Source organism: Rana temporaria, chromosome 3 (genome assembly GCF_905171775.1).
Source record: "Rana temporaria chromosome 3, aRanTem1.1, whole genome shotgun sequence".
Classification (NCBI taxonomy): domain Eukaryota; kingdom Metazoa; phylum Chordata; class Amphibia; order Anura; family Ranidae; genus Rana; species Rana temporaria.
Genome location: NC_053491.1, coordinates 254,164,013 through 254,183,861, shown reverse-complemented (window position 1 = coordinate 254,183,861; position 19,849 = coordinate 254,164,013). Strand labels below are relative to the sequence as shown.

The 19,849-nt window shown below is 41.5% G+C and overlaps 1 protein-coding gene across 3 annotated transcripts in view; it reads left to right on the top strand.

Moving 5' to 3' along the window:
- The window catches only part of SH3RF2 (SH3 domain containing ring finger 2), a 201,161-nt gene that overhangs the window by 117,041 nt on the left and 64,271 nt on the right, over window positions 1-19,849 (top strand). For 2 of the 3 annotated variants that reach the window (XM_040344586.1, XM_040344588.1), the window contains 3 exons: window positions 8,122-8,391; window positions 17,125-17,220; window positions 19,252-19,566. In XM_040344586.1, coding sequence (XP_040200520.1) covers window positions 8,122-8,391; window positions 17,125-17,220; window positions 19,252-19,566 — 681 coding nt within the window. The remainder of the gene's footprint in view (window positions 1-8,121; window positions 8,392-17,124; window positions 17,221-19,251; window positions 19,567-19,849) is intronic. The other variant, XM_040344589.1, reaches the window with a different exon arrangement.

The following is a 19,849-nucleotide window of genomic DNA, read 5'->3' as shown; positions in this document are numbered from 1 at the left end:
AGCTAAGGACAACATAGATCAAGTAAAAGAGAGTTAAAATAAGGGCACAATATGTTGTTTTACATGAATAATAATCCAAATCTAAATATGAATTTTATTGTAGTATTATGCAATAGTACACTTCTTTCTTTGGAAAGGCTTGTATGAGATCATTTATGTCTTGTTCGTGACAAAAGGAAGGAGGGGGGGTTATTCCAACATGTCTGAGCTGCACCACAAACATTTGCTATGTAAACAGCGCTGTCTTACCTTCCATAACTGTTTAAAGCCAAACCAATCACAGTATTTCATCTAGAAACATTAAAGGTGGTAAAATCTTGGAAAAAATCCCGAAGCAGCATTTGTCTATGTTGGAAGATTCAACGCAATTTTGCTCATAATCTCATGCTATTTGTGCAAGATTCGTTTTGGGGATGGAAAGGTTTAACAACTGTCAGAGATGCCTGTTGTCCTGTACACACGTGCAGGATTTCCGACGGGAAAAGTTCCAAGTTCCGAGGGGAAAGCCGAGAACCTGCTCGGTCAGTCTTTCCCCCTACACACGTCCGGTTTTCCCAACAGGAAAACTGCAGTGGAGCTTTTGTCGGGAATCCCGGCCTTGTGTATGCTCCATTGCAGTTTTTCCCATAGGAAAACTGCCAAAAAACGCTGGTTTTCCCGGCGGTAAAAAAGAGAACTGGTTTTGTCCAGCAGTTTTTAGCTGCAGCTGCACCTGCTCCAGATCCCTACTTTCTGCTTTCAAGCAATGCATCCAGCTTATTCCCAGCAGCAGCATAAGAAAAGGGGGTGCACTGTGATGTAAGGGAGGGTGAGGGACTCAACTTCTGATGGTGGGGTGGCTCTTGACATCTAATGTAAGGGGAGAGGATGCGCTGGACATCTAATCTTACAGATACAACCGGCCCTTTTGAGGGCAATCATAATGCTGATGCGGCCCACCATGAAATTAAGTTTGACACCCCTGCTCTAATCTTTCCTCATAGCTGAGCTCCTCCATGCCTCTTATCAGTTTGGTTGTACTTCTCTGCACTTTCTCTAGTTCCCTGATATCCTTTTTGAGAACTGGTACCCAAAACTGAACTGCATATTCCAGATGAGGTCTTACTAATGATTTGTACAGGGGCAAAATTATCTCTCTCTCTCTCTCTGGAGTCCATACCTCTCAATACAAGAAAGGACTTACTGGATACTTAGTATACAGTACATGGTAAGGTGACCAGATTTTTAAAATGAAATCTGGGGACATATTTTTTTTTTACTAGTAATGGCGTAAATCAGCGACTCTCTTCCCATCGCCGCCACTGACCGCCTCACAGCCTGTCAAGTCTTACTCTCCAGGCCTCGGCTACTACTGGGTAGGGATCGGAGGAAGATCACTCCACCAGGCAAGGCAAGGAGATAAGCAGGCAGGCTGCTGGCCTGGACTTGAGCCAAGGCAGAAGAACATGCGAGTGGAGCTGAATGGGCATGCACCCGAAACTGAAGAAATGTTCCCTCCGATCTGACCAACACATGATCACCTGAAAGGGGCACAGATAATGGGAAAAAAAATACACCCCCATAAGCTAGTAGGAGCGGCGGAGTGGGAGTGTGTAATTCAGATTTTTCTTTCCTATTCTGCACTGACTGTCTTTGAAATTGCCCCAGCCCCTGTTCAAATCCAATCCGGGGACAAAACCGGAGACAGACTTGGTCCGGGGACAATGTCCTCAATCCGGGGACTGTCCCCGGAAACCGGGGATGTCTGGTCACCCTAGTACATGGGGAACTCTGTGGTGTTCTCAAGGAGAGGAATGGAGGTGTAGAGGGAAGATGGCTTAAGCATGTGCACTTGTGCTTTGTGTTGAAATGACTGCAGCAGAATGTCTAAACTTGAATGGGACATTTTACCCTGAAGATTCTGCTAGTATGTCACTATATGTCACAGTAAGCTTCCAGATCCACCCACCTGTGCCCACATAAATGGAGCCTGAGGCATCTTGGGATATGTGATGTGCATATTCCAGGAGACTTCAGAGCAAAAAAGGCGTCAATCTGGCCTAGGCCAGAAAGGCAGCTGGGGCCAGAGCTAACCAAAATAATTTCTTAAAAAAAAGGTAAACAAACACTTTTTTTCTATGTTTGACATCATGGAGGGGTGAGATGATGCCTTGTGCAGGCTAAGTGATTGGCGTATGACAAAAGCTTCCCCTCTGCGCATACGGCCGCGTCACGAGTTGCCGAAAGAAGCCAGACTGCGAGTCGGCTCTATTCGGCTCTATTCGGCCGTATGCGCCGAGGGGAAGCTTTTGTCATACGTCAATCACTTAGCCTGTGCATAGGAACGCCCACTCCAGCGGGATTCACTACCCGGAAGCCGGGGGGAAAATAATGAAAAAAACGGTATGTACGGCAAAAAAAATAAAAAATATCTGCGTACTGTCAATGTCGGTAGTGAGCTCACTGTAATGTTAGATTTTTTTTTTTAGCGTGAACCCCGCTTTAAAGGAACCTATTTAGAAAATAAAATACAAACCTTTACAATCCCTTTAACTTTGCTCTGCTAATATGTGCTGAACTATTTGTAAATAGATTGACTTGGCAGTAAAGCTTAGCACCTGCATTTACTTGAGTTGCTCTCTACGTAGTGTTCAATAAATGAGGTTTTCTTTGTATATTAAGCCTACAGTAAGCACATCTGCACCTATGCTTCTCTGAAAGGACAAGTTATAAAAGGTACTTGTACTCTCACAAACTATATGAAGGCCTCTGGTGATATGATTATATTGTGGTTTTTAGATCCACACCTGAGTTGCTTTGAGAAAGCGCATCATTAACTCTTTTCACATAATTCGTAGTAGTGGTCCTAGTATTCAAAGTACATTTTGGTGCAGCAGTCTCTACCCAATTGTGGCTAAGCACAGACCTTGGGAATTTTTTTAACTGGCCTCTGCTGATAGTCTGGACTTTGGGCTGGACCATTGCCAGCTTCTTGTCCAATACTTATGCCCTGTACACACGATCGGTTCGTCTGATGAAAACGGACCGTTGGACCGTTGTCATCAGACGAAACGATTGTGTGTGGGCCCCATCGTTTTTTTTTCCCATCGGTGAAAAAAAATAGAACCGGTTTTAAAATTTTCCTTTGGTTAAAAAAACGATAGAAAAAAACGATCATCTGTGGGGAAATCCATCGGTCAAAAGACCATGCATGCTCAGAATAAAGTCGACTCATCTCGGAAGCATTGACCTTCATTTTTCTCAGCACGTCGTTGTGTTTTACGTCACCGCGTTGGACGCGATTGGATTTTTAACCGGTGGTGTGTAGGCAAGACTGATGAAAGTCAGCTTCATCGGATATCTGATGAAAAAATCCATCGGTTCGTTTTCATCAGATGAACCGATTGTGTGTACAGGGCATTATTCTCTGATATTAGATCGGGATCAAGATGCAGTTGTTTTTAGCCTGCATAGGCATGTGTACTATAGTGTACTATAGTGTATGTCTTGAATGACTTCTTCTAGTGCTCTCTGCACAAAATAGGAGACCGGCACCTGCCTTGACCACCTAAATAGAGCAATTTTATTCATCAACGTGAATGTTAAAATGTATTAGTATCATCAATGTGCCCAAGGCCTTCAAGTTTGTAGATGTATGAACACCCTTGATGTTGCATGAGCAGAAAGTTGGGAACAACAATATAAAATAAATCAATATCTATAAGAAGTGACAAGCACACTTTATACGTATACACTAATAAAGGATAAAGTATTCTAGGCAGTCAAAGATGGAAGCTTAAGTTCCTTTCACTACAGGTTTCCTTTAACTCACAGGTACGTTGCTTTGAATTTGCCACTGTGGGGGGGACTCGATATCCACCGGTGTCCCGCCATCGTGTTACGGAGCTGCAGAACAGGGAGATTCCAGTGTAAACAAGGCATTTCCCTGTTCTGCCTTGTAACAGGACACTGATCTACTGCTCCCTGTGATCGGGAGCAGTGATCAATGTTGTGTCACTGGTAGCCCAGCCCCTTCACAGTTAGAATCACTCCCTAGGACACACTTAGCCCCTTCCTCGCCCCCTAGTGGTTAACCTCTTCCCTGCCAGTGTCATTTACACAGTAATCAGTGCATTTTTATAGCACTGATCGCTGTATAAATGACAATGGTCTCAAAATAGCATCAAAAGTGTCTGATGTGTCCGCCATAATTAAAATTGCAGATCACCGCATTACTAATAAAAAATAAATAATAATTAAAATGCCATAAAACGATCCCCTATTTTGCAGACGCTATAACTTTTGCGCAAACCAATCAATATATTCGCTTATTGCAATTTCTTTTGCCAAAAATACGTAGAAGAATACATATCGGTCTAAACTGAGAAAAAAAATTAAAATGTTATATCTTTTTTGGTGATATAGCAAAAAGTAAAAAATATTGCTTTTTTTTTTCAAAATTGTTGCTCTTTTTTTGTTTATAGCGCAAAAAATAAAAACTGCAGAGGCGATCAAATACCACCAAAAGAAAGCTCTATTTGCGGGGAAAAAAAGGACATAAATTCTGTTTGGGAGCCACGTCACACAACCGCGCAATTTTAATTGTCAGTTAAAGCGACGCAGTGCCGAATCGCAAAAAGTGCTCTGGTTCGGAAGGGGGTAAATTGTTCCGGGGCTATCATTGTTACGGAGTATATCAGGGTGTGAACTCGTACCTAGAAACTCTTGACCTTACTACGAGACCACCAATTGTGGAACATCGAACCCACTTACCTACGGCATTAAAAAAAGTGTTTATGCAACTCTGAAATGCCGCCCCTCTTGCACTAACCACGATGGCATCTGTTTTTAAAAGACCCAGCTTTCATTTCTGTTTTTTTTTTTTATTTATTAGCATAAGGAGGGGGGCTTTTAATTTACATTTAAGATTTATGCTGGAATGACTTCTCTAAATTAGACCCAGAAAATGCCATTATCTGATATTGGATGTTTGTTTCAGCAATGCTATCAATTTCTCCAATTTAGCACTGGGCAGCTGATGAACAGTATATGTGACACCTGGATACCACTGGCGTTGAATGCTTTCAATGATCTTCATTGCGATTGCTTTTTTTTTTTTCACTTTAAATGAGGGTCTTTCTGTGTGAACTGGATTGTTATAGGGTGAATCTCCTCTACTTGTGCCTTAATGAGTTTTCAGCAGAAATAAACATAATAGCTGATTTGAGCCAGCGTGTCCAACAGATTCCTATAACATATCCATAACTTTTCATTTTACCCTTTGTTTTTATTTCCTGAGCAAGAGGAACAGCTTGGGCTAGATTCACATAGATTAGCGGATCTTTAGATCCGCGTAATCTATGTGATTTACGATCCGCCGGTGCAATTTAGCGAGGCTAGTGCAGTATTCACAAAGCACTTACCTCGAAAATTGCACCGTCGGATCGTAACTCCCCCGGCGGAATTCAAATTCCGCGGCTAGGGGAGTGTACAATTTAAATCAGCCGCGTTCCCGTGCCGATTTAACTGTGCATGCGCTGCCGGCGAAATTTCCCAGTGCGCATGCTCCAAATGACGTCGCTAGGACGTCATTGTTTTCGGCGGCAACGTCAATTGCGGCCATCCGTATTCCAGACCGACTTACGCAAACGACGTAAAAATTTGAAACTCGCCGCGGGAACGACGGCCATACTTAACATTAGCTACCCCTCATATAGCAGGGGTAACTATCCGCCGGAAAAAGCCGAACGCAAACGACGTAAAAAAAAGCGACGGGCGGGCGTTCATTTCTGAATCGGCGGTTCTCCTCATTTCCGACGCGTAAAAGACCGCATATCCGACGCGTAAAAGACCGAAGCGACACCTAGCGGCCGACGGGAGATTGCAGCCTAAGATCCGACAGTGTAAGTCACTTACACCAGTCGGATCTAAGGGAGATCTATGCGGAACTGATTCTTATGAATCAGTCGCATAGATCCGACCGTCGGATCTCAGAGATACGACGGCGGATCAGGAGATCCGCCGTCGTATCTCTTTGTGAATCTGGCCCCTTGTGTCGTATTTCCCTGACCAAAAAGTGCATAGGGACTCTTTGTTAAATCTGTGATTTGTACAGCCTTTACAATTAATATATTGAATGAGCAATGCAGGGTGTGCATGCACAGAGAAGAGGATAAAAACTGTATATGCAGCTTATTTCCACATTGGTTTCCATAACAACAGAAACATTATATGCTTTGTGCCTTTTCCATTTTAAACAAAAATGTTCAAATATTCACAAATGTGCATACTGTGTTTCGGAATTTCAGCTCAGTAGGGATGCTTGTACTCTGCTGTACTGACTTTATTATGGCAACCAACCAGCAATTAATCGAAGATGTATAAACAAAGTAGCTCACTGTCTACGTTTAACTAAAAGAAAAATGTTTTCACCATTACAAAATAATTTTTAGTTTCAATATATTTAGCCTGCATTTAAGTTGTCACTCAAAAGATTTAAAAAACTGGGTCTACATCTGCTTATGAGGATATTTATATTCTTGAGATCCAACGCTTTTAGGGGCAGATCCACTAAGATCTGCCCCGGCGCAGTGTATCTGAGATACGCTACGCCGCCGTATTTGACTTTTTTTGGTTTGAATCCTGGAAGAATTTGCGATGTAAGTTACGGCAGCGTAGTGTATCTCTCGCAGCGTAACGGTGCCTAATTCAAATCGGCGAGTAGGGGGGCGTGTTTCATTTAAATGAAGCGCGTCCCCGCCCCGAACGTACTGCACATGCGCCGTCCCTAAATTTCCTGCCGTGCATTGCGCTAAATGACGTCGCAAGGACGTCATTGTTTTGACGTGGACGTAAATTACGTCCAGCCCGATTCACGGACGACTTACGCAAACGAAAACATTTTTTAAAATGATATGCGGGAACGACGGCCATACTTAACATTGAGTACGCCACCAAATAGCAGGTTTAACTATACGCCCCAAAAAGCCGACTAGAGACGGCGTAAAAGAATGCGATGGCGGCTCGTACGTTCGTGGATCGTCGGAAATAGCTAATTTGCATACTCGACACGGAAAACGAGCGGACGCCGAATAATTGCATCTTAGATCCGAATGCGTACGAAGACGTACTCCTGTCGGATCTAACCCAGATGCCGTCGTATCTTGTTTTGAGGATTCAAAACAAAGATACGACGCGGGAAATTTGAAAGTACGCCGGCGTATCAGTAGATACGCCAGCGTACTCGCTTTGTGGATCTGCCCCTTAGTCTGCATTCACACCTGAACGCGGCGTATTGTACCGCGATTTGCTGCGACAAATTGCAGCGTTTTGTCCCGCGATTTGCCGCGACAAAACGTGTCGTTTTTAAGCCTAACATACGCAGGAGAGGAGATTAACATTGTCGGCTATGCCGAACGCCGAAAGCCGCCTGAAAAAAAGGGTCCGGGACTTGTTTTGAGCTTCAGGCGTACGGCGTTTCGGCGTTCGGCGTGGAGATGTGAACCATCTCCATAGCCGACAGTGTTAAATCACCCCTCCAGCGTATTGCAGGCTGCAATAGCATCAGGCTTCAGGCGTTAAAACGCCTAGGTGTGAATGGAGCCTCAAACTGCTGTTTCCTTGGCTCCTTACTGGACAAGGAATTCAACATAAGGAATTTTAAATGTACGTTGTAGCAGTAGCTAGTAACTATAGCAGGTTAGTCTGATAGAGTTCCACACAGGTGATCGGAATTTACTATCGTTTTTTTTTCATCTGAAAAATTTAAAACGTGTTCTATTTTTTTACACCGATGAAAAAAAAAAGTCAGATGGGGCCCACACACGATCTGACTTTTTTCATCAAAAAAAACGATCATGTGTACACGGCATTAGAAGTACCGTACAATATGTTGGCTCAGATTAACTGACTGCAGTATGCAGTTGTATGATAGCATCTCAGTCATTTGTACTGGATTACTGGATGAAAATGTTTCTGCATAGCCTTGTTGGCTACTTTAAGCTAAAAAAATTGTGCTCTGCTGTGTATAAAAAGACACAACAAAAGAGAAAGAGATTTGACAGTGCCATTCAAAGGAGATGCCAATAAATTGAAACAGACTTGTAAAACTATTTATAAGCTAATCTGTGTTTCTTCTTATAGGTTCCACATGCAAAAGCTTTATTGAGCCATAAAGGACGATTTCCCGGTGACTTGTCCTTCAATAAGGGAGATGTTATTATCCTACAAAAACAGCTGGATGAGAATTGGTATCATGGAGAAGTAAATGGAGGGAGCGGAGTTGTTCCTGCAAGTTCTGTAAAAATATTAAAGAAAATAGATCAACCTCCGGCACTTTGCAGAGCTCTCTATAACTTTGATCTGAAGGATAAAGACAAGGCAAAGAACAAGGATTGCTTGAAATTTTCAAAGGTACTGTAGTAGTGACTAATGCATAGGACCCTAGAGACCATGGTGAGACAGTTTGTTACATGTGATGCTCGATGTCCTGCCCTGTTATTATGGCTATAAAATATTTGATCATACACAGCATAAATTTAATCATAGGCTGGCAGATTGCTGGTACCAAGGATGGCTACCCTTGACCCTCCAGCTGTTAGGCTAGTCAAGGCTGATGCCACTTGCATACTGATGAAAGTGAGTATGGGGAAAATGAAGAGGTACAAATTATGGACACTATGCTGTAATATCACAGTACTGATTATTTCTACTCTATTCACCAAGAAGTGTCAAACTATGATTCATATGTTGTTCTGCTATATGAATATAGCTTATCCAGATATCCAGTTCTACTTTCACACTTAAAGTACTTAGGACATGAAAGAAAAAGCAAAGCCATTTCAGACTGTATGGATTTCCCAGTGACTGATAAGCTTTGCCGATGGAGTGTTGATTAAAACAAGCACTTTGCTCTTTTTTCCCACGCCTATGCTCATTAGTGATGTTCTGATTTGGCTGCGAGGAGTTGTACAATGATTTACAAGATTAGCTACCTAATACACAAATGATGAGCTCTATCTGTCTGAATCTTGTTCTGTCACTGCTCAACTCATATAGTGTTTGCATAAATTCTGCATTTAGATTAGCAAGTTTCTGACTGTCTACTTAGCAGTATCCAGGTCAAAGACAAATCATATAGAAAGACTTCTGTATTTCTGCCAATTTAAGAGTCTGATTTTGTTTTAATTAACACAATAAAGGGAATTATATGATGTGGGCCATAACTGTCTTGCAAATTCAAACACCAAATGTTTTACTGGTGGTCACTACAGTTTAAACACATACATAGCATATAATAACATTTGACCTAATAATATAGCACTATAGTTATGTGAAACACAATCACATACAAGGCATTTATATCCACAAGTTATTACATTGTATATAATGGCCAGTGACATCACCACACCACATTAATGATCCACTATTCACTTCCCTCTCTTTTACCAAAACATAACTCTAAATAACCACACCAACAACCTGAGAGCCGGTTCACACTGGGGCGACTTGGGATCCGACTTGAAGTCGCCTCAAGTCGTCCCAAGTCGCGCTGTCGAGAGAAACAATGCAAGTGAATGGGAGCGGTGTTAATACACACGACTCGAGTCGCTCCGACTTCAAAAGAAGTTCCTGTACTACTTCAATCCGACTTTTAGGTGATTTGTACCCATTGATTTCAATGGAAGTCGTCTCCAAGTCTGATCCAAGTCTGATCACCGTCTTAACTGAAGCGACTTTCCAGGAAGATAACATACATTTCTCAGGCAAACCTCTCCCTCCCCCTCCCTCCCCTAGAGCTGATTGTTGTTTGATTGGCCACTGGAAAGTCTCCTGTCCTGGAGACGACTTCAAGTCGTGTTGTAAATCGCCCCAGATCGCCCTGTGGTTCATGCTCAAGTCGTGTCGGAGTCGCCTCTGAAAGTAGTGCTGGAAGTCGTGTCGCCCTAGTGTGAACCGACTCTAAATCCTTTCAGGGTTGATACTTCATTAATATGTATCGGACACAGTTTGATATATGTAAATAATGAACAATCAAACAAATAAAACATAACCAACTCCAGAATCCTTTTTGCAGTGCTGAGTGCCGTATTTCAGACTCTTCTTCCTTATCGGATGCCAGTTCAGCCTCCAGTCATCAAGGTTAGGCTCAGTGGCTTACTTGGGCTCCCTGCTACCAATTCTACCAACTGTACATGCCACCTGCCACTTCAGCTCGCAAAAGGGATAACCACCACCATCAGGAGAGAGATGATTTCCTCATCGACTCCCTGACTGCCACCAAGAAAGAGCCTAAATAATCCAGTCCTGCAGAAGCAGGTTAAACATATAAATGCCCACATCACTGAGGTGGACACCATCCAAAAATAAAAACATCTACCCTCCAAGTCACATGACACAAAACCAGTCCATTCCATACTCCATGCTCCATGCTCCATGCTCCATGCTCCATACCACAAGCTGCCTTTGACCTAACAGAAATGAAAAAAAAGATTGACGTAACAACATAACATGCTAATTCACTGATCCCACAAGACAAAGGTGAAAATCCAACACACCCAGAATATCGCAATACAATTATTTTACACTTCGATGAGGCCTTATATATGTGTGATGGTGATGTGGCTCCCACCTTCTGATCCTCTGAACGATGTCCCAAGACATGCTCAGCCTAGCAGCCTCCATGGCTAACCCCATATAAAACAAGTGTGTAGTCGGTAGCCGACAAACCCAGTTCAGTTAAGCAACAGTGAAGGATACACATAAACTGGAAGCGCGAGGGGAACACACATCCTCGTATTTTAGGAGGGCCCCCAACCTAAGGCCGAATCGCCATAAATGCCACCAAATAAGTAACAGGACGTGTCACACAACCAGGTCATTTCAATAGATGAATAGAAACACCCTGGTGAAGCTGATCTGTCTTTGAAGAGCAAAGAAAAATGTTAACAGTATCACCCATTTGCCAGACATTTCTTAACTTGGAGCCTCCCAGATGTCCACTTGTTAGGTTTAACTAGTTCACCGTAAAAATGCCAGGTAGAAAGATAACACAAAAAGAGCAACATCATAAGAAAAGTGACATAACTAAGGTACTGCACAGGGAACTGGACTCCAGCAATCCTCACGTTTACACATCATTTTTCACCTTTTCAGTGCCTGATTTAGTGAATTCAGGCATCTCAGTAACTTCCTGCCAACTTCCTGTCTGTAGCTGCAGGTGATTTACCCCATTTCAACAAGTTGCCTATAAACCACAAAAATAGATCACGTCGATTACTTTCCCCACTGCATGTCACCAGTCAACTGCTCTGTCCGAAGCCACTGCAGCCACACCTTAACATATGCTGACCAGGTAGATGGGGCCAAAGAACTCTGAATAAATGCCCACATAACTTTGCCATGTTGTCAGAATGAAATTGCACCGATTTATTGTAGAGAAGGAAACCCCAAATCTCAACCACAACTACCAATAGAAACAGCTCTAGAAGAGCCAGGTTCTTTGTAAATCCAGCATCAACCCAACGCTGAGGCCAGGCATACCACCTACCTGCAAAATATGCAGCAAAAGACAAGCGCTGCAAGAAAATTCAACCAACTGGCAACGGTGTGCACACAAAGTTCAGTTTACCAAGCAGCAATTGTAACTGCTTCATCTGTAAGGCCTGGGGTTGCCACAAACACATGTGAATTACACAGGTTCTAAGGCTAATTTAATGCAGATACGACTCCAAGTGATTTTGCATACCACCTTTAATCAGCCACAGAACCTGTGTTTGGCTTTAAAGGGATGAGGTGGCAACCCTAATAAGGCCATGTCGATACTGGAATTAGATCTGAGATTTTGTCAGCAGGAAGCAAAAAATCACCCTGCATGGAATACATTTTTTATTTAAAAAAATTTGATGATGGTGGCAGGCCCTCCTGTCTTGTCAGGGGCGATGGCAACACTAAATTGTTTATAAATGTGCATAAGACTGCAGAGCAGGAGCTCACAAACTCAGCAATCACTGGTACTGACACAGAGATAGTTGTCAAAACAATGGACAACATAGTTGGATCCTGTTTGGACTCTGACAACCCATTCTAGGAATGAGCTGAAAAACTCAAAATATGCGCAAGAAATAGAGCAGCTAATGGGAACGCACCTGTCAACAAAATAAGACCTGCCAAACTTCTAAATCTGTTTTCACCTTAAGGGTGCCAGATCCTAATTACTAAAGAAAGGGCTACATTGAAGGATGTGTAGGAAAAAGATGATGGAGCTGTTGGTCCTTACTATTGCAATTTGTTCATTGACTCCTCTTTCATAAATGATAAGTGATGTATCATGTGAAATTTGCCTACTTCCACCTGGAGACCACCCCTAAAAAGGGACACCACTAAATTGGTGCTCCTGCTCCTGCATAGGAGGTGCCAGGCTGAAAGGGAGAATGCGCTCCCTTTGGAATTCATGACCCACATCCATATGCCAATGTCTCTATTATGGAAAGAAAAATAGATCTCGCTGACCCCCTAACCATGTGGTATAAATAATAAATTGGAAAAAAGAAATCACCCCAAAAAATAGTATATAACCAAAACCAGGCTAGTGATAAAACAATAATTAACTTATGTCAGTTAACATAAATAAAACAATTGCCTAAATTCAAAAGTGATAATCGTGAAAAATTCATTAATATATTAATAATGACCAATAAATATGATTCAAAAGAAGTCCTAAAAAATATATAGTGCATAAATAATTGATGATAATGAACACCAAATAATAGACACCAGTGCTTAGTGCAAAAAGTCCATAAACTGATAACTGTCGTGTCCAAAAGCGACATGTATCCTCCACCAATCAGCAGAAATTAGTTCTTACCAACTTGCTATGATCGCCTATGACAGAGGATCACTAAGTGCATGTAATCAAGATTCTCACTCCAGAAAACAGCCAAAACAAATCCGATTCTTAGGCAGTAACTCTCATCCAATAACAATCTATTATTTTTCATGTATCTATTATATCTGCTGATGATTCCTGTTCGCTATTGGATGAGAGTTACTGCCTAAGAATCGGATTTGTTTTGGCGGTTTTCTGGAGTGAGAATCTTGATTATATGCACTTAGTGATCCTCTGTCATAGGGGATCATAGCAAGTTGGTAAGAAGTAATTTCTGCTGATTGGTGGAGGATACATCATGCTTTTGGACACGACAGTTATCAGTTTATGGACTTTTTGCACTAAGCACTGGTGTTTATTATTTGGTGTTCATTATCATCAATTATTTATGCACTATATATTTTTTAGGGATTTTTGGGAATCATATTTATTGGTCATTATTAATATATTAATTAATTTTTTACGAGATTATCCCTTTTGAATTTAGGCAATTGTTTTATGTTAACTGACATAAGTTAATTATTGTTTTATCACTAGCCTGGTTTTGGGTATATAATTTTTTTTTGGGGTGATTTATTTTTTTCCAATTTATTATTTATACCACATGGTTAGGAGGTCAGCGCGATTTATTTTTCTTTCCATGCTTTTTCTTGTATTTTTTGTTTACTTGTTAATCGCAGCTCCCAATTGATTAGCTGCGACTTGGTTTTGCAGCTATTCTTTTTCAATCACTTCTAGCACAGTTTTTCCAATTTTCCATAATGTCTATTATCCCAGCTCTGAGCAAACAAGGATAAGCTGCCTAAATTGTTCATCATACCTGAGCCAGGCAGTCTCCCCAAAAATCCTCCTAAATGGAATCAAGATAACAAAAAAGAGCTGAACATGGCTCTGGTTGTTTCTCGCCCACAACACTACCCAGGATCATAAAAGCCTGGAGCCCATTCGCAAAAGTATGAGGAATCAAGCAAAAACTCTGCATATCATTGTCTTTTTCCTTGTGGTGCCTTTTACCCTATTCCGATTTTTCTCTCTGAAAATGCTCCCACAGAAGTAAGGTGTCTAAATGTTCCCTCTGGCAGATTTTTTCTTTAACTTTCAGCTTTAGATGGGCTCTCAGGAGGCCCTCATAACAGACATAAGAGTGCCCCTTGGCCGAATCCAGGTACAGACTTTTCACTACCTGTAGGATCACTCGCAGTCAAAGAGGATGTCCCTGCAATTGCTGTAGTGGCCTAATCACTAGCTATAAGGATGTTGACCCCATCACAGTCACAGTAGCTAATAGTAAGGAACCCTGCCTAGAAACGCTATGCTGTGTGGAATCTCAAACCATCCTGGGGTTTACAAGCCTACTGCTAGTCCCTGTCTCCAAACCCTCCAGTAAGACCCGGATACTCTGTACAAATCTGGGAACCCCTCCACTCTGTGTGTTAGCAATGTGTGTGTGAGAAGAAAGGTGCAATAGATCACCGGATGGATGTGCAGACACTTCACTCCTGCCGACAGTACAATTAAGGATTGGCCCATTGGTGCCTGATGATCCCAAGTCCACAGCCACCCCACTCTGGAAAGATGTTGTCTAAGGTGCAAAATGGCTCCCATCACCAATTCCTTCCGACTGAGGTACCTGCGGCCATCTTGGGGTTAAGGTAACCACAGATGGTTTGGCACTCTCTCTCCATCAAACCTGTGCTGCCTGGGCTCAGCATCCTAAATTACAGAGCAACTGCTTACCTTCACCTGTGGCAACTACTTGGTTCTCTGGCTGGCAGGACCCTTGCAACTTGGTTGGGCTCCAAGCCTGAAGCCCCAACCATGTGCTGCTTGCTTCCAACCTGGATAACCCTCAGACTGCCTAGCAGCCAGGTACTCCCGGATAGGCCTTAGGTTTCTGGCCTTGCAGCTGGGAGCTTTTCAACACACGTCCACCCAGACAGCCATCCAGATGGCACAGAACCCTAATCACATGACTCCTCCAGAATAAATAGGCTCTACCAGCAGGCCATGGGCAAAGAAACCCCTGTCAATTGGCTGAGACAATCCATCCACTCCTAGTTCGAATTTACTATGCCATTGTCCATCTAATGTCACAGGTAACAACGCCACCTAGTGACAGGAGAGAGAAGTGCATGAAACCTAGATTTAGGGAAAGGTCAGTGGATCTGCCTAACAACCATACCAGGGTGCTACATATACAGTATTTCATTGTATTTGCAGTGGTATTAGCATAGTATATAGCATGTCTCAGGGCAGACCTACCAATGTAAGTTGCCCCATTACTTTACCAAATATAAAGGGCTAAAGAGAGTGCTTAGTGTGTTTTGAATAAAATAACTACCACTACATTTTTGTTATGTAATATATATATGTTTATCACATACATATACTGTATGTTTGGCATCTGTATGGTAAAACCTCTATAGGCAATGTTTTTCACTTTTTTTGTTCAGTTCAAGAATTTCATATGCAATATTAAAGCCGAAATTGAGGCAGATATAAAAACTCAAATCAATGCAGTTATATAATAATTATATAATAATTAAAACTAATTAAATGTATTTTAAAAGCAACTAGAGTACCTATTGGAACTAGTAATTTCCTGTTCAGCGGCACCCAGACTGGTAGAAGGAGGGCAAGCACTGGGAACCAATCAGGCCTGCTGCATGCATATGAACTGACAAAGAATATGCTGACAGGAGGAGAGAGCAGAGGTGTGAGCTGCTGCTCCTTCTCTGTCCAATGACAAGCTGTGACTAGAGGAGAGTCCCAGCACTGTTGCTGAATTGGAAGAGTCAGGCCACCAACCTGGCTGTACAGTCTGACAAAGCTATGTTAATCTAAGCAATGGATGGACGATGTATACAAATCCTGTAGCAGGTAAAACCTGTATTTATGTTTGCTCAGAGGTTACAGTTAAAAAAAAAACACAATAAAACAGTGGCAATCAACTTATATCATTTTTTTTATTAAATATATGAAAATAAAGGTTATTATGTAATACGTCAAAAAGTAAAGCTGAAGATACTTTGAGATATGGCATTGTCTTCCTAAAACAGAAGGCGGTAACCAATCTTCATTTATATAATAAATCCATAAAAGATGGAACTTTTTTCTCATTTGCATGACAAAAATACTGTGTTTAACAGTTTTATGTCCTCACAGTTTTTTCAAGTAAATTAAATGTCACCTTTGCTCATGTTATATTTAGAGATAGAGGGCCTGCAAACATCCACCCATGCTGCTGTGACGTTGAAACAAAATCATGCCGACCAATCAAATTCAAGATGTTATTTTCTGCTGCAGATTTTACTTTTTGCAAGTTTTTTGGAACAAGTCCAGTGTGTTTTCAATACCTTTTAAACCAGTAAATGTTTAAGTTTAAACAAATATTTAAATAATGTATAACAACCAGATATTCATCATTCTAGAGTAGCAATAATATATTTCATGTATTGCATGAAAGCTTAAACTAAAACAAATTTGCTTCTCATTCTGGTTTCAAGGTAGAAAAATAGAGTACATTTCTTGGATCAGGTATTTTTATATGTTTGGGTGATATATTCATTCTACCAGCAGAAGGTTTCCATGCTCATTGTTCTTCAAGTTTGTTAAAGGGGTTGTAAAGGTTTGTTTTTTATTTTCTAAATAGGTTCCTTTAAGCTAGTGCATTGTTGGTTCACTTACCTTTTCCTGCGATTTCCCTTCTAAATGTTTTTTTTCTGAATTTCTCACTTCCTGTTTCTCCTCAGTAAGTTTGCTCCCATCATCCATGGGGGTTAGCCAGCCAGAACAGCTTACTGAGGAGGAACAGGAAGTGAGGAATTCAGATAAAGAAAACAAAGAAAAAAAAGATTTAGAAGGGAAATTGAAGGAAAAGGTAAGTGAACCAACAATGCACTAGCTTAAAGGAACCTATTTAGAAAATAAAAAACGAACCTTTACAACCCCTTTAAGCACAAGCAGCATGCCATCAGCAGGAATGTAGCAGAGACTAGCGTAGGCTAGGTGATAGTACTGCTCAATGTAAAACCATATCTCCAATGGTGGTGGGTTCGGACACAGGATTTTAGAAGGGGAACCTGAAGACTTTCAACAGCAAAGACTGAACTTCGCTAGAACCCAAACTAAACTATCATCACTTTTATAATGAGTTCCTTATTCAGTTTTCTTTGTAAAGTTGAATATATTGCACATATGTGTGGTTATGGATGAATTGTTTATTGTAATATCCTAACAACTTCCTGTCTTCATTACAGGATGATATCATTAGAGTAATTCGAAGAGTGGATGATAACTGGGCAGAAGGCCGGTTGGGAGATCAAGTAGGCCTTTTCCCCCTGCTCTTTGTAGAGGTATGAAAGGCATGCACAATCTGCTATTTTGCAGTGAAAATTATATATATATATATATATATATATATATATATATATATATATTACAGGTCTGACTTCCTATTTCACCTTTTTAAACCTATCTATAAAATCTGTTTTATAATATTATTAAAACATAAATCTTCTACACTGCATGTACGAGATCGTACCTTAGTAACTTATCAAAACTTACATACAGTAGGGGTTGATTTACTAAAACTGGAGAGTGCAAAATCTGGTGCAGCACTGCATAGAAACCAATCCACTTCCAGATTGTTTTTGTCAAAGCTTAATTGAACAAGTTTAGAGGGGAGTTCAACACAAAAATCTTCCGTTTAAGAGCAGGTGACCCCCTGACATGCCACATTTGGGGAAGGAGCGGAAACCCACTTCCTCCCAGGGCACCGCGGCGCCGGAAGGAAGTTCACCTCTCCTCCCTCCCTCTCGGCAATCATCTGGGACATGTCACAGGTCCCAGATGTATTGCTTGACGAATCACAGTGCGCATTGCGGCTCGGGCATGCGCAGTGCACCCCCGGCTGTGAAGCTGGGCGCCCACACTCATGATGCCGGCGCTTCAGAGAGGAGGGGGAGACGAAAGGGGCTTCGCAAGCCCGCATCGCTGGACCCTGGGACTTTTCATAGAAGTCAGCATCTACAATTTTTGTAGCTGCTGACTTTTATATGGGTGGAACTCTGCTTTAAGTTAGAAGATGATTGGCTACTGTGCACAGCTGCAGCAGGTTTTGCACTCTCCAGTTAGTAAATCAACCCCATGGTGTCCAGTGTAGGGCCATTATGGAATTTTATAAACAAATAATGTCTGTTTAATATTGTGCTTCTGTCAGCAAAAAAGATGCAGGCACACACATCATTGCTGTAGTCCTAGGTGGTTTTAGTGACCCCCTATTTTAGTTTTAGTGATAATTTCAGTACACATCCATTAGATACCAAACCTACAGTGCTTGGATGTGGAAATCAAATAACACCATATGGTAATTTTAAATGGAACTTAAAAACCATGACAAGGGTATTTTAAATGTGCTGACTCCCTTAATTCCCTTAACCTGTCGCCCTCCCTTAAAGAAAATCTGAAGCCTCGTACACACGACCGAGAAACTCGACTGGCGAAACACATCGTTTTGCTTGTCGAGTTCCTTGTTAGGCTGTCGAGGATCTCGGCGAGCCAAATTTCCCCATTCCCGTCGAGGAAAAAGAAGACATGCTCTCTTTTTGGCTCGACGAGATCCTCAACAGTTTCCTTGTCGAAAAGTGTACACACGACCGGTTTTCTTGGCAAAAAAAAAACAGCAAGTTTCTTGCTGGTTTTTGCAGAGAAACTCAGTCGTGTGTACAAGGCCTTAGGGTGAGAGGGTGGAATATTCATTCAATGCTGTTTAAATAATCTGAACACTAGGTGGACACCTCTAATACTTCTCCCAAACAGACTTCAGGCTCCGACCAAGACAAGTGTCTACATACTCTCCTTGCATCTATAAATGTTGATAATGCTTTGTTACCCTGGCACCCCAAGCCCAGTCATGCAGGCATTACACATATGCCTCTGTCCAAAGCCCCAGACCTGTCTTTTTGACTGAGTGGCCTACAAATTCTTATTTCCTTTGGGGGTCCTGCAGTTTGAGGAAATGTTACTTTCACCATGTGTATTTATACTAGTAGTTGCTTAGCAAAAATAGCCATTGTTGTCCATTAAAGTGCTTAATAACAGACTGGCAGCAGGTTTTAGAGAATACACGGATACAGCACCACCCAAAGCACTCTAGATCCCTATACAGTACATTCATTTCTACTAATTAGGGGGTGTCAGCAAACCCTATTAGTACCTGCAGTCATGTATGATGTAGTCAATTTAGTGGTTTAAGGGTCTTTTTGTACTATGTACCATGAACAATTTTTACTAAGGCTACTGTACAACAGGGAATGACTGTTAAAATAATGTTTGCTTTATCTCATCATTGGCCTAGCTATGATTATATGTATTTTTTTTTGCAGCTAAATAGCACTGCCAACCAACTTCTAGAGTCAAATAAATATAAAAGGAAAGATGCAAATAACATGGCCGTCATCCCCTCTCCACTGAAGAAGTCTCCCTCCAATGTTACAACTGAATCTGCCCCAACACATCAGGTGTCACAAGGCAGGAGAAAGAGGCAGTTCCTGATCACAAGTGCCCTAAATACTCTAAACAAGATCGTACATTCTCCATCAGTAAGGCATACTCCAGAAATTAGCATGCCCATTCTCATCAGTTCAAGCAATACAGCACTGATTGAGAAGGCCAGATTCCTGTCCAATACACCCAACCAGGTAAGTGGCATTTCCTTGTTATTATTCTAAGGGGCCCTCAAAATTGTGGATTGAAACGGTTGTGATTTTCAGAAGTAAAATGCTATTGTTTCATGTTGTTACTGTGGCAGGTTTTGTTACCACATTTTGCCTTTGATTTTGTAACATCAAGTGTTGAAAAAATAGATTTTTAGAGGATTGTCCAGCTACAATAATGCAAGAGTAATTTTGGAAAGAAGTAAAAAAATATTTCCCTCCTTTTTTCTATTAATCATTATGATCATAATCTTCTTAGCTTTGTGAA